The following is a 13,630-nucleotide window of genomic DNA, read 5'->3' as shown; positions in this document are numbered from 1 at the left end:
CTGTGGCGTTAGCTGATGTGCTGTATGGTTAGGCTATGAAAGTGGAAATAAATTTTGGAACAAACATATGTGGCTCAAAGCTAAATTAAATAAATCCCTGAAAATTACTTAATTGACAATTACTGCAGCGTATACCGAACTAGAAAGGAGGACAAGCCCGGCAAGTTAGTAAGACTCCCAACCGGGAGGCTGCACATCACCAGGTGGTATTTTTTTTTTTTTTTAACATCTTTATTGGGGTATAATTGCTTTACAATGGTGTGTTAGTTTCTGCTTTATAACAAAGTGAATCGGCTATACATATGTTCCCATATCTCTTCCCTCTTGCGTCTCCCTCCCTCCCACCCTCCCTATCCCACCCCTCTAGGTGGTCACAAAGCACCGAGCTGATATCCCTGTGCTATGTGGCTGCTTCCCACTAGCTATCTACCTTACGTTTGGTAGTGTATATATAGTATTTTTACAAGATGGTGCTAATTTCTGGGAAGCGTTACATGTGGGCGAAAGAGTGAGTTGAAGAGGTCAGTGTAGCTATTTCATCATTTTTACTGTCTTCTGTATTTGCCTGTGCATGTTCTTTCTTACGAATGACATTCATGCGGCTGGAGCCCAGGGCTGTGTTTCTACCCGGAGGTGAGGTGCCCTCATGGCACAGAAGACCTGGGGCCCAGCTGAGGCGACCAGAGCTCCCGCGGCTGGGGTCACACTGACTTTCCCCAGCAGAGATGAGGTGTTAGTTGGGAAGCCTGCAAACAAGGCTTCTTCTTTAGAATGTTCTCCTAGCATATAATTTACTTTTCATAATAAAGAGATGCTGTTTACTCTGTGCTCAGCCGTTTTTTCCTCCTCGTGCATAATTTCTTCTGGAAAGAAGCCGTGGTTCTGGTTCAGCGTCACGACTCTGTAGTGTTGGAAATGGGGCTTTGGATTCCAGTGAGCTTTTGTGTCTTTCTGGACCAAACTGCAGGATGTTAGTATATAAAGTGGCTTCTGGAAGCCTCTTTGGAGACTTAGGCTTCTTTGAAGCTTAACAATCGCCAACTGAAATGTTGTCCCCTGTGCCCTGGCTCGTCCCTGAAGAAGGAAGGCGTGAACCGGGGTCTCCGTGAACCAGTCTGACTGGACCTTTGGGTCCTCATCACTGTGGGACTCCTGATTCATTGTTATAGCCTCCCCTGGTCCCCTGGGGGGTGTTAGCTTGGCTGCCATAACAAAGGACCACCAACTGAGGGGCTTAAACAATAGAAATTTCTGTCTCTCAGGTGTGGAGGCTGAGAGTCTGAGATCCAGGTGCTGGCAGCCGGGCTCCCTCTGAAGGCCCCTGGGAGGGTCTGCCCCAGGCCGCTCTCCGGTTCTGCCAGCTCCCTGGCTGTGGCAGCAGAAGCAAGTCTTCACAGGGCCTCCCCCTGTGCCGGTCTGTGTCCACATTTCCCCCTTTTGTAAGGACATCGGTCGTAATGGATTAAGGTCCACCCTACGCCCGTATGATCTCATCTTTGCTAATTACAGCTACACAGACTCTATTTCCACATAAGGTCACATTCTCAGGTAGTGGGGTTAGGACTTCAGCTTGTGAATTTTGTGGCAGAGGGAGCTGGGGAAAATACAATTCAGCCTGTAACAATGGATACCATGCCTTTCTGTTAAAATGAAAATTAATTTCGTTTTGAGGTTTTTGGAGCAATTGAAACCTGGAGAGTGAAATACCAAGGCTGGTGATCACTTCACTAGAAATGAGTAATTCTCTTCACTTTACCAAATCCTTTGGTCACAGCAACCTGCAAAATGGAACAGCCCTGGGTAAACCGTTGGGTCATTTAGTGCGGGCGTCAAGCCTGTCTTATCATCTCAAGTACCCGGTAACTCGAAATCAGCCGGGGTCCCTTCTTTTAGGTCAGGAGACACATTTACACACACATTTCCTGCCGTGTTGTCTGTGAGAGAGACCCCAGCATGCAGACAAGAAGGTGAACTGCAGAGAAGTTGGGTCTTGGTGGCAGAAGTGGGGCCGCTATCAGATTTTCTGATTCCCACCTCTGTTCCGGGAAGAGTCCTTTGGCTGTGGAAATCCACAGGGCGAACGGGCTCTCTCCCTCCGCCGCCCCCCCATCTCCCTCCTGCCCGTCTTTCTCAGAAAAGAGACCCCTTTTAAGATTCAAGGCGTAGTGAGTACAGGAGGTGCTGGGAATTTTTCATTAGTTCAGGAGAGAGAGGATTTTTGTTGGGGGCTGGTTTCCGTGAGTTTGATGTCAATTCGCACATCTCGTTTCACAGTGACTGTGACCAGGGGCTCTTGAGACACTCCCACTGCTTTTAGTCTGCAGGCTTTGCTTCGTGAAAGACTCATTTCTGCAAGGATGCTTCAACTACTGTTTCTTCTTGGAAATTGATGCTTGTGTGTGGGGTTCTTGGAAATCAGCTTCTTTAGGTGTTGTTGAAAAAGTTGTTCAAGTTTTCTTGGGATTTAGGACTTAATTTCTTTGTCCTTTATTTGCACCGTTATCCTTTTAGTTATTTGGGTGTCATCATTATTTCCCTTCTGAGAAATAGTCCTCCTCTCATTGTTCCCGTTTCCTAATTCGAGCTTTACAAATGGGGCTAATCTTTTACCGGACAGATACATCTTTTTGAAAGTTGTCTTTTTTACTTTATTTTATGTTTTGGTTTCCTAGGTAGTCTGTTCTTTCCTCTCCATCTGGGATGCTAGGTACCCTGTCTGGGCAGGTGGCACCCATGGAGGCAGACGTGGGAGGAGACTTCACTGAGGTAGTTGTTTGCTTTTGAGTAACAATCTTCGGTGTTTGAAAGGCAGCCGTGCAGAGTGCAGTGGGCACGGACACGTGATCCCAGGCTCCTGGGTACAGAATCCAGTCCCGCCCCCTTGATTGATCACTTCACTCCTCCAAGGAGCCTCTGCTTCACCTGCGAAACCGCTGAATAGACTTCAGTCTCTTTATTAGTGTCACATTTGCATAGTTTAAAAAGAGATGACATGCTAAACGATGCACTGTGTTTTCAGCGACTCCTAAGATATACCTTTATTATGAGCTCTTTTGTGTCTGCAGACAGCTCGTCTGATCTGTACGATTCCAGCCCATCAGCCCAGGGATGCAGGCGGCTGGTCCATCACAGGAGGTCCCATCCAGCGTTCCTTTCCCCCTTGCTCCTCCCCCAGTCGAAAGGACCAGTGTTTCCCTTCAGTCTGCCCATCTCAGAATACTTGTGGAAAATTCCAGAAAGTGTAGGCTTTATGAACTCCCAGTAAGGAGCCCCATTTTACTTTTCTCCCCACTGCGCTTCAAGATCTCCCTGTGCTCAGTCCTTCAGATGGAAAAGTCTTGACATCTCGTCAGCACTACTTTTTACATCAGTGATTTCCCTCTCTTTATTACGCAAAACCATTTGAGTTTATCTGTTATTAATCTGTGACCTTTTACTTTATGCCCCAAATTACCTTACTTTGGTGAACACATTGGAACCCTTCGCTCTGATCCGTCAATCAGTGAATGCAACCTTTGAAAACAAACAATATTGGTATTATTTTTATTTTAATGGAATTAATTTTTAAGATCCTTACTGGTCCCATTTTATAGAAAGATAAAGTGACTTTTGTAAATCAACACTAAGAACGGAAACTTTACTGTTAATTCTGACTATATTTTTTCCTCTGAAACGTGAAGTATCTGGGAATTGAGCGAGCTTGTTGTTGTTTTTCACTTTGATAGTGAATTGGATTTCTTAGGGATTTTATTTAAAAATAAAAACAGAGATTACTGATAAGTTTTGGAAGAAGTAAGCCATTTTCTTAGATATTTTTCCCAGAGATAAAGGAATTTTCCATAGAAATGAATACACTTCTTCCAGAAGCAGCATTAAATTGTATTAGACTTTAACACCATTTCCCAAAAGAGGGAATCAAAAACAGATTAGCCTCAGAAATGTGGGGAGATGAATGTATTTCCATGTGCACATGTCTTTTGTTCTAAGACAGAAACGGTGTGAGAAAATAGACAAAAGAGACCAAGAAAAAAAAAAAAAGAAATAAAGGAGGGAAATGTTCCCTAGAAAATTGCACTCCTGGTTTCCCTCCTGCAGAAAACTGGGGTCATAGATCCTCAGCTGAGTCAGCCGGGACTTCACTTCCGGTTCTGCCACTGGGGGAGTGTGTGTCTTTGGGCAAGTTCCTCTCTCTGAGCCTCAGGGTTTTCTCACCTATGGAATGGGATGGTAAAATCCACATCAGATGGAAAATTAAATGAGAAATTGTGCGTGGTGCACGCGGCATCTTGCCTGGAACTTAGCAAACGGCTGATAGTACGTTGTTTGGATGAACGTTCCTCCCTGCCCAATCCCTGTCCGGACTTCAACAGATCCCATCGTTTGGGAGTTTAAGCAGCCCACCCTCTTTTCATCCTGTCTCCCGAGAACAGCACAGCTGCTACATTGCCGAGGTGCTGCGGCCACACTTCTGCCCCAGGGCGGCTTTGGCTGGAGCAGGACAAGCCGAAGGCCTCAGGGAGAGGCAGCAGGGCGCCGGGACCCTGGGCTCACTCCCAGCCCTCCTGGGCCCTCCTTTCCTTTTCCCCGAGGGTGTTGTCCTAACGCTTGGGGGGCGGGCGGGGGGACCCTCTAGGGGAGAGGCTGCTGCTCCAGCTGCCCCGTCAGCGGCAATTCCACGATGCAGGGAGTTTCTGAAATATTGATGTAGGAAAAGCAGCTCCCCGGCACCTGGCCTCTTGCCTTGGCCCCTAGTGCTCCACGGGGCTCAGAGGAGTCCTTGGCAAAGGGAGGGGTGTGTGTGCGTGAGTGCACGCGCGTGTGCGCTGGGAGGGATCAGGGCAGAACCTGCTGCAGGCCCCCTCCTCTCCTCCCCTCTTCCCCAGCCCTCGGTTGCTATGAGGTTTCTATGGCAGCGGCATCCTCAGACCCAACTTTCACCCATCATTTAGAGCCAATTAAGGTAAAATAGTGGGGGGAGGGGAGGGAGTGGCAATGTAAGGGGGAGGGGCGAAGCAGGGAATCCAATCCGAGGCTGCGAGGGGAGCGCTCACTCCGCCAAAGTCGCAGCACGGAGTCTGAAGCTGCCGCTCTGTCTCCTGCTTCCCCCGCCCAGCCCGAGCGAGCGGGACGCAGCCGCAGCCCCTGGCGCAGCCCCAGGGCCGGCGTGGGGCGGGGGAGGACGCGCCAGCCGAGCCGCCGTGTTGAAGCCCCACGGCCCCCTCCGCACACCAGGACCCCAGGGCCCCGCCGGCGCCCGCGGTCGTCCCGGCCTGACTTCACCCTCAGCAGCCCCCTTCCTGCCAGCAGCGCCGGCCTCCGCCGCGGGCTCTGACGTCCTGTCCGGCCCTCTCTGTGCTGTTTGGGGCCTCTGGTTATCATCTTTCTCACTCTCGGTACTTGATCAGAGGGAAAGTTTTCAAAGATGCCGATTGCACAGTTGCTGGAGCTATGGAAAAAGATAGAGGTGGAGCCCATGGAAATAGAGGTGAGTAAGGGCGAGAAGAGAGTCCTTTTCCACAGTATCCTGAAAAACCCTGGCTCTGCGGCCGGCGGACGGTCTGTTTACCGTAATGAATTGATGTTTATTGAGTGGCTATTACGTGACCGAGTCTGGGATTTTTAACGAGCGTAGCTGTGTATGTGTGTACACACATATGAACAGTACATATCTGTGTGTACACGCACCCACACAAGGCGTCGTGTGTGGTGTAACAATATGAATGAAAATGAGTGAATTGAAGAAAAAAAAATGGTTGCTCTTAAGCCAAACTTCAGGGTGCTTCTTAGAGTCTGTGTTTGCCTTAAAGGAGTCACATGCTTCCAAACTAATCTGCCTCAGTGTGATTTCCTTCAACAAGTGGCTTTAAATGCTAAGACCTCCCCAGTTGCTGCAGTGCAGGATAAAACCAGAAGGGAGAACCAATGATGAATTCTTGTTTAAGAAACAAGGCATAAAGATTATGCAGCCTTAATAGGGCGTATGTTTGAATAAAGGGGAGCGATTGAAGATGAAAAGATAGTGAAGTGAATGTGTCAGGGCTGGCTGGCCTGTGGGGAGCACGTCTGACACCGCTTAACTATATTCTCCCCCAGGGACATGGAGCTCTCCTTGCATGGATTTTGATTTGTTAAATTTGAATCAGAAACAATCAACGTATATTTTTCCTAGAAGAGAAAGTTCCCCGAAGTTATTAAACCTATTAAATTGATATGCCTGTGCTGTGTTTATAGCAACTCAGATCGCATTTATAAATGGCAGATTTTAGTAACTGACTACCTCTTTGCAAAATCCAAGCTTTAACTTTTGCCTTATCTCCTGTATGTGGCATTATAAGTTCAATTCTTACTATTTTAAATGTTACTTATTTTTATATATACGTACTATATACTGAGACATTCACAGAATTTTAAAGAGGAGGATTCTGTTTTAGAAGAGAAGTTAGTTAATATTTTATATTTAATACTTTTTCGGAAGCCCGACTAACTTATTCATGCTTGGAATGTATACTTTGGTCAAAGGAGATTGTCTGGCATAGCACAGATATTAAGCCTAGTGTTTAGATGGAACAACACAGACGCTTTGCTGGTGAGAAGCACCTAAGTGGAAGGAGATGACAGCACGGCTCTCCGGGGCTATTGATGCCTCTCTGCACACCATGTTATTCTTGGTGGCGGCGGCAGTGCCTGAGAAAGAGCCTCTCGCTTACAAAGGTTGCCAAGTCACGTTTATTTTTTTCTTTTGAGAAAGATTGGGTTTTTAAAAAGTTGAATTAGCGATGGACCAGAAGTCCCACTCTTATTTCCTGATGCTTTCCGAACCCCTCCTGGTTATCTGAACTTGCTGGTGGTGGTAGAGGCCCAGCTGTCAGCCCCTCAGCAGCCAGGCCCCGTGAAGGACGCCCTTCTGTAGGGGGGAGGATTTGGCCCTGGGCTTAGAAAAAAGGACAGGGGCTAGGAATGAAGGAGGCTTGGAGAATGTCTCCTGGGACTCTGGACTCTATGTCGTGGCCGCTGACCCAAGCTCTGAGGAGTAGCGTGCGCTTAAAATACTTCCAAAATGATTGAAAGTGGACCAGCAATGAATATACTCACATCATTAAAAAATGATATCATGATCCTAGAAAGACCTTGCAAACTGGAAGGATCTGAAGCAGAGCTGGCTGAGAGACTGCACTGCCTTGCCACCCCATTGAGAGGGCAAATTTATAAGTTTTTGAGGTTGATGTGTATATGCAGAAACAAATGATGAAAATGCCATAAATTAAATGGTCCTGAGGCAAAAGAAAATTTCTTCAGGCTTCCTGGGTAAATGTTTTTCGGGTAGTAGATCCTATGCAGTGTGTTAAGGTAGAGCATTTTAATCCCTGCTTATTTGGAACCCAGAAGTGAGAGCTCTTTCCACAGAAAGATTAAACCTCAACTATTAACCCTGAGATATTTCAGGTTCTCGGGAAAATATGAAATCTCTCTGTTTTGGAGCTCAGAGGCTGATTTTACTTTCCAGTTTTGCCCATGTTTTATGTTGTGTGATGTTAAAATAGCTCACATATCAGGAAATTGGGCAAAACCAGATGGAGTACATTTGGCCTCTGAACTCCAAGTTAAATGTCATAAAATCCTTGCATAAAGAGCATGCGTGCTTTTCATGAGAAAACCTGCTGCGTGATGTTAGTGTTTACAGTATCTGCTTTTACACGCATTTAACATGACCGGTCATTGGTTTTCCAGGGGTAGCAATCAACGCTCTTGGATTCTAGGTTTTTCCTGCCTCTATGAGTTGCTTCCCCTCTAATCTCTTTTCTCATCTGCAGTGAGAGGGAACTGAACTAGGTTGGATTTGAGGGTCAGTGGACTGTATCCTCGTGTACTGTATCCTTACAAAAATCATTTCTGCTTCAGCACACAGACCAGGGGAAATTCATTTCATTGTCTAGGAAAAGCATTTATGGTTTATGAATTGTTTTGAGGTAGTTTGGAAGGCGTATTTTACCCACGAATGAGGCATGTTGAGGAGGAAACGTATGCTAATTAAAAACTGGGACCTCCATAAAATCCCGGAAGGAGCTGGCATCAAAAAGAAGCATGCAGTGTTGTGTGAATGGTGTTTCAGCGAGTTAAACGCACGTCTCCAAAGCAGGACTTTTCAGTCACTGCCTTCAGCGGGGGCCCAGCACCCAGGGCGTGCTCTGGGGAGAGGTGAGGACACCGGAGGTGTCCTGAGGAAGGCAGTGCGGGAACCAGCCCACAGGGGTCGGCGGCCCATTTTGTTTGTTCCTTCCGAGGAGTGAGCATGATTTCTCCTTCGGGGATGTCATCACGCATTAGAGAAAGGAGAAGCTCCATTTTTAAACGGTGCAGATCAAACAGGACTCCCTGAAGTTCACAGTGTAGCTTGTACAGGGACGATTGTCTCACGGCTCCTGGGCTAGAAGTGAAGCTAGGAGAGGTGATGACAGCATCTGACTCTGAGTGTCCACTGCTCGCTCAGCAGAGCCAGTGCTAAGTGCTGTGAGGTCTTATTTCCCTGAATTCTGTCCGTGTCTCTAGGCGGTAGATATTCTTATGGTCCTGATATTATATATGGGGAAAGTGAGGTGTGGGGTAAGCAATATTGCCTAAAGTCATTAAGTGGTAAGCAGAGCTCAGACCCAGACCCTCCTGTTCAAGCCTTACCTCGTGCAGAGACACAACGCTTTATGTTTTTATGAGCCGGAGACTTGACTCTCTCTGATTTAATTCATTCTCTGAGCTTTGGCCTGAGATTCTGAATTTGTTCCACTCAGACAGCTCCCCTGTAACCTGTTTCTGTCCTGACAGCCCGAGTCTTTCAGGGTCATGTAAATCTACACCCCGCCCTCACCTTGCTGGTCAGGGCTTTATATAAACCACCTGCTTCTCCTTGCAGTTGTGGTATAAGCCACACACATTTGACTGATCTAGTAATTTGTAATCATGGATATAAACACTCACTGCCTTATTTGCCTCCTATTATATAAAGGAGCTGTCTCTGGCATGAAGCATCATAGGGTTTCAAATAAACTCTGGTGGAAAGGGACCTCGATGCCATTCCCATGTCCTACTGTCCTAATACCGAGTCTCTAGTTGGTCATTTGCGTTCATTACCTGTGTGATGCTATTTACAAGAATGTAGGCATGCTAACAGCATTTAATGTGTATCTTTTGTCATCAGGCCACCGCGGAGGATCTGAACCTCGACTCGGAGCCCACCGTAGCAGACGCTGTGGAAGAAGTAACTTTATATAGTTTATTATCTGGGGGAGGAAGGTGGGGTAGAGGGAGGAAATGGAAGATTGAAATTAATAGCCCCCAAGTGGTTATTTTAGTGAAATATGTGTATATATACATACATACGCACAAACACGCGTGCACATGGATAGGTTGCATGCATATTATAGTCAACAGTTTCCCTCAAGAGGGATACTTAGAACATAGGAGGAAAAATTACCAACCAAGGTAAGATTCAGAGCCTTCCGGTGTGAACTTGTCAAAGGAGAAAAGGCAGGTAGGTCACTGCCAATTAAGGCAAGTGTGGAGAAAGCCAGTCGGGCATAGAGAAGTGATGAGTCGTTTTACCTGCCGGATGTCAGGTAATGTAGCCTCTTAGAATGTTTGGTGACATAGGGTCGGAGCCCCGGGCGGAGGTGCGCTCCCTTTGCCAGGAAGCAGCCCCTGCAGCGGTGGCGGAAGGAGAGGCGTGCGCCGGCGGAGGGCCGAGAGGGTCTGGAAAAGGAGTGATGGGCGTTGCCGGGAGGGGGGTGTCCTGCGGTGGACGTGGAAGGGAACAAAGCGCATTGGCATCGCTGACCGCCTGGTCCTCCACTTCCTGCCCGGGCGGCAGGGGCCCGATGGGCTCTCGCCGAGGGGAAGGTCCAGGCGGCATTGGCGTCGTGGGGGAAACGTGACCGACGAGCACTCTCAGAGGGCACTTAGGACATCCAAGAGCTACATCCAAAGTAGAATGACGCTGTAGTAAAGGAATCCTGTTTAAGCAGACGTATTTCCACCCCTTGTAAAGAAGTTCCCTCAGCAGCTGGAGCCTTGGAAAGTCGACAAGGCAATTAAATGGAGGCCTCAGCTACCGAAGCTGCTCAGCCCTGTGCCACTTGGAACCATAACAGTTGTAAAGTTTTGCAACTCTGTGGCCTTTTAAAAATGGCTGGTGAGGGGGGTCCGCTGGGCTGGGAGGGGCAGATCCGTGGACACTGCGGGCTTTGCGAACGGTCTGCTGGGATGCTTAAAAAGCGTGTCACTTCCATCCAGACGCGTCCGCACCGCACACGTTTTAAGCCCAGTGCCCCTGGATCTTATGATCACATGACGTATCATGTGGGTTAAATAAAGAAGAAAAGCAAGAAGCTGCCTCATCCTTGGCTGGCTGCTTTCCTTCTGTGCTTTCGTCACTGCTCTGGGAGCGTGGAGCCTAGCTGTGCTCCTGGCTTTGCGGTCATCTTCCTGCGTTCACGAAGAGAACATCTGGGGGCTTCCCTGGTGGCGCAGTGGTTGAGAGTCCGCCTGCCGACGCAGGGGACGCGGGTTCGTGCCCCGGTCCGGGAAGATCCCACATGCCGCGGAGCGGCTGGGCCCGTGAGCCATGGCCGCTGAGTCTGCGCGTCCGGAGCCTGTGCTCCGCAACGGGAGAGGCCACAACAGTGAGAGGCCCGTGTACCGCAAAAAAACAAAAACAAACAAACAAAGAAAACAACAACAAAAAAGAGAACTTTTGGCTGGTAGGTGTAGCCCTGCTTTTGCCAGTTCCACAGAGGTCAAAGGGTAAATAGACAGGTGAGCCCCTGGCTTATTTGAAGAGATGGATATTCAACTGCATACCTGCCCAGGGGCAGGGGCAAGTACGGAAGGAATACCCACCCCTGCAGATGAGCGAGGCCCCAGGCCAGGGTCTCCGAGGATCCAAGCCACGCTGCGCCTGCCACTGGGGTGTGTGGGGACTCTGATTTCCAGGGAACCTTCGGCGTATTTCTTGCGTACAGACTGCTGAGGTCCTTCAGCTGTCAGCTGCCAGAGGCAGGCTCCGCGGTGCTCACGGTGGTGATCAAACTGGCGACACGATTGCCTGTGTACCAGGACCCCCTCGACAGTCTGTTACTTCATGAACTACGGTGATTTCCTGAGACCTCCTGGTCTCAAGTCATCTGATCCCTCACACTTCTGATGGAAAGGTGGGTGTTAATTTACCGCAGGAAGGCAGTCATATCAGCGGACCCCCTTGAAGTTATTTATTTTTTGGCGGTACGCGGGCCTCTCACCGCTGTGGCCTCTCCCAATGCGGAGCACAGGCTCCGGACGCGCAGGCTCAGCGGCCATGGCTCACGGGCCCAGCCGTGATCGGGGCATGAACCCGCGTCCCCTGCGTCGGCAGGCGGACTCCCAACCACTGCGCCACCAGGGAAGCCCCTTGAAGTTATTTTTGACAACAGAACACGAGATAGAGGCAGTGATGACAGTTTCCCCATGTCACCTAGTCCGGATGACAGAATACCAGTATGTCTTTGGCTCTTAATGAATGCGGAGTATCTTAGGAGTATTTTACAGGACACAGCGCTGATGTGTGGGCGCATTCGTAGCGCTTGTGGGGCTGAAGGACATGGCGTGTCCAGCTGTTGGCGGCTGCTTCTGACAGATGATGCTGAAAACTGCTGCAGGTTCAGCCCAGCAGCGGGTGGATGTCACCTGGGGGTCCTGAGCGGTTGTCTAATTTTTATTGGGGCCAGATTTCCCCTGTGCGTCCCCCTTAGCCTTCAGAGTGGCGCTCTGCAAGCCATCTATAACCAGAGGATTTGTGGCTCAGATCAATGAAATCAGATGGCAACCGAACTGGGCGTGAAAGGCTTCACACCTTTTGCCAGTCTGAAGGTGTACGATGACTAAAATGTCTTGTTTAGGGAAAAATATGATTCACCTCAGCAACAGTGTGTTCGTCCATTCAGTCAATCACGAATATTTATTGGAGGCCTGTGGGTAAAGCCTCATGCTCGGTGTGGAAGTATGAGCGGATGAACGGGAGTGACTGTGATGCTTCCAGCCTTGTAGCACCTTTAACTGATACGGCTTCTTGCGTGTGGAATGTTCTTCAGGTACACGTGTGTGTGTATATTAATACATATATGTATAAAGTATAGGACACATTTGGGATATTTTATGCATAAGTATCTCCACATGTGACTCTTGTCCACTTGTATCTCATGCCACAGCTCTGTCCAACCTCTGAAAAAAGAGCTCTGGTGAAGGTCAAGACTAAAGATTGAAAATGAGACAGGAGTCGGTGTCAGAAGCTGCGTGTTCCTGCCACTTACCTCTTCCTCACCTCTGCGGAGGGAAAGGCTTCCTCTCTCGGAGAGTCCGTGTCGTGTAGGGATTTGTGTCATAAATTCACAGGGGGGTGACTCAGCATGATTTCACTTGACCCGTCAGAGGCCATCACCCTTTATACTCTGGAAAACAAAACAAAACAAAACAAAAAAGCCTCAGCAGATCCCATTAGGAAATATTCCCTCAACTACTTGTTCGAGGGGTTCCTGGAAGGGGCCAGGCAGAGAGAACAAGTCTGAGGCACCTGCTCTGTGGGGTTTTGTGGTCCTATTTACCTGCTCCTTTTGGCAGGTGGTGCGTAGCAAAGCCAGTGGAAATGCTGGGAAATTAGGACACCGAACAGAGTTAAAAGTTTAACGCGGAAGCACATGCCTCGGTGGGCTGGGACACTGCGGTGCAGAGTGGGAGCCTCTGGAAGGTTAGTCCAGGGGTGACCGCAGCCTCCCAACCCTGCTCACAAGAGCCCCGTGGTTGATCTTGAAGGTGGGGGAGGGGTGCTGTGTGGAAAGGGGAGAGCGAGGCCAGGGGAGCGGCGGCCCGTGGCTCCGGGCTGTTTCCACGTTGCAGAGGTGGAGGTGCTGAGCCTCTTGGTGCTGGTCAGCAACAGCTCCTGCATCCTTGCTCCATCCTTCAGCCTTCCGTCTCCAGGTATTTCAGACACATGGGGGATTTTTAGGCGAGTTTTTTATTTCACGGAACAACCTGTGGAAAACATTAGAACTTGTTGCATGTATTTTCTCAAGTGCTTAGATTTCAGGAGTCTGTTTATTAATAAAGACCATTTTCTTCTCTGGTCAACCTTAGAGACCAGGTCCAGAGAAGCTGTTTCCAACATTATCGTGGTTTCACTTTATTTCCTCGTGACTCCTGGGGTGTTTCCCTCTCCTCCTAAAATTCTACCCTCGGTTTTCATAGCAGAAATTCTGGCATCTTGGAGGCAGAATGGAGCGGGGGTGGGGTGGCAGTCCTGTTGTCAGCCATCGGTTGGCAGGAGAGCGCTGTTGTCACAGGGACCTGCCCCCGAGGGGTGTGGAAGAGGGAGGCAGATGCAGCTCTCAGGGCTGAGTGAGGATGCTTCAGGATGGAGTGCCAGCTGCCCGGCCCCTACCCTCTTCTCGGGGGTCAGGGGATGAGCGGGCAGTTCCTCGGGCAGGCGTACCGTGACTCCCAAGCATCTGTCGGCTTGAGCTCCTTCAATGGCCAGCCACCTGACTTCGGAGCAGCTGCAGCTTGGACGTCTGCAGTTCTCTGCTGGGGAAGAGGGGCGAGGGGCAGGACAGGG

The 13,630-nt window shown here is 49.2% G+C and overlaps 1 protein-coding gene across 4 annotated transcripts in view; it reads left to right on the top strand.

Moving 5' to 3' along the window:
• Positions 1-13,630, top strand: part of RPS6KA2 (ribosomal protein S6 kinase A2) — a 382,062-nt gene that overhangs the window by 23,729 nt on the left and 344,703 nt on the right. For 3 of the 4 annotated variants that reach the window (XR_003793712.1, XR_003793713.1, XM_029223880.1), the window contains exons 1-2: positions 5,423-5,485; positions 9,191-9,250. Coding sequence is in view for 1 of the 4 variants with exons in the window: in XM_029223880.1 (XP_029079713.1) it covers positions 5,423-5,485; positions 9,191-9,250 (123 nt within the window). In the remaining 3 variants the exon portion in view is untranslated. Of the gene's footprint in view, positions 1-5,422; positions 5,486-9,190; positions 9,251-13,630 lie in introns of those variants that run through there. The other variant, XM_029223883.1, reaches the window with a different exon arrangement.

Source organism: Monodon monoceros, unplaced genomic scaffold (assembly GCF_005190385.1).
Source record: "Monodon monoceros isolate NGI ecotype Baffin Bay Population unplaced genomic scaffold, NGI_Narwhal_1 Super_Scaffold_15, whole genome shotgun sequence".
Lineage (NCBI taxonomy): Eukaryota > Metazoa > Chordata > Mammalia > Artiodactyla > Monodontidae > Monodon > Monodon monoceros.
Note: the sequence above shows the minus strand (reverse complement) of the source record. Positions and strands in the feature narration are given on the sequence as shown.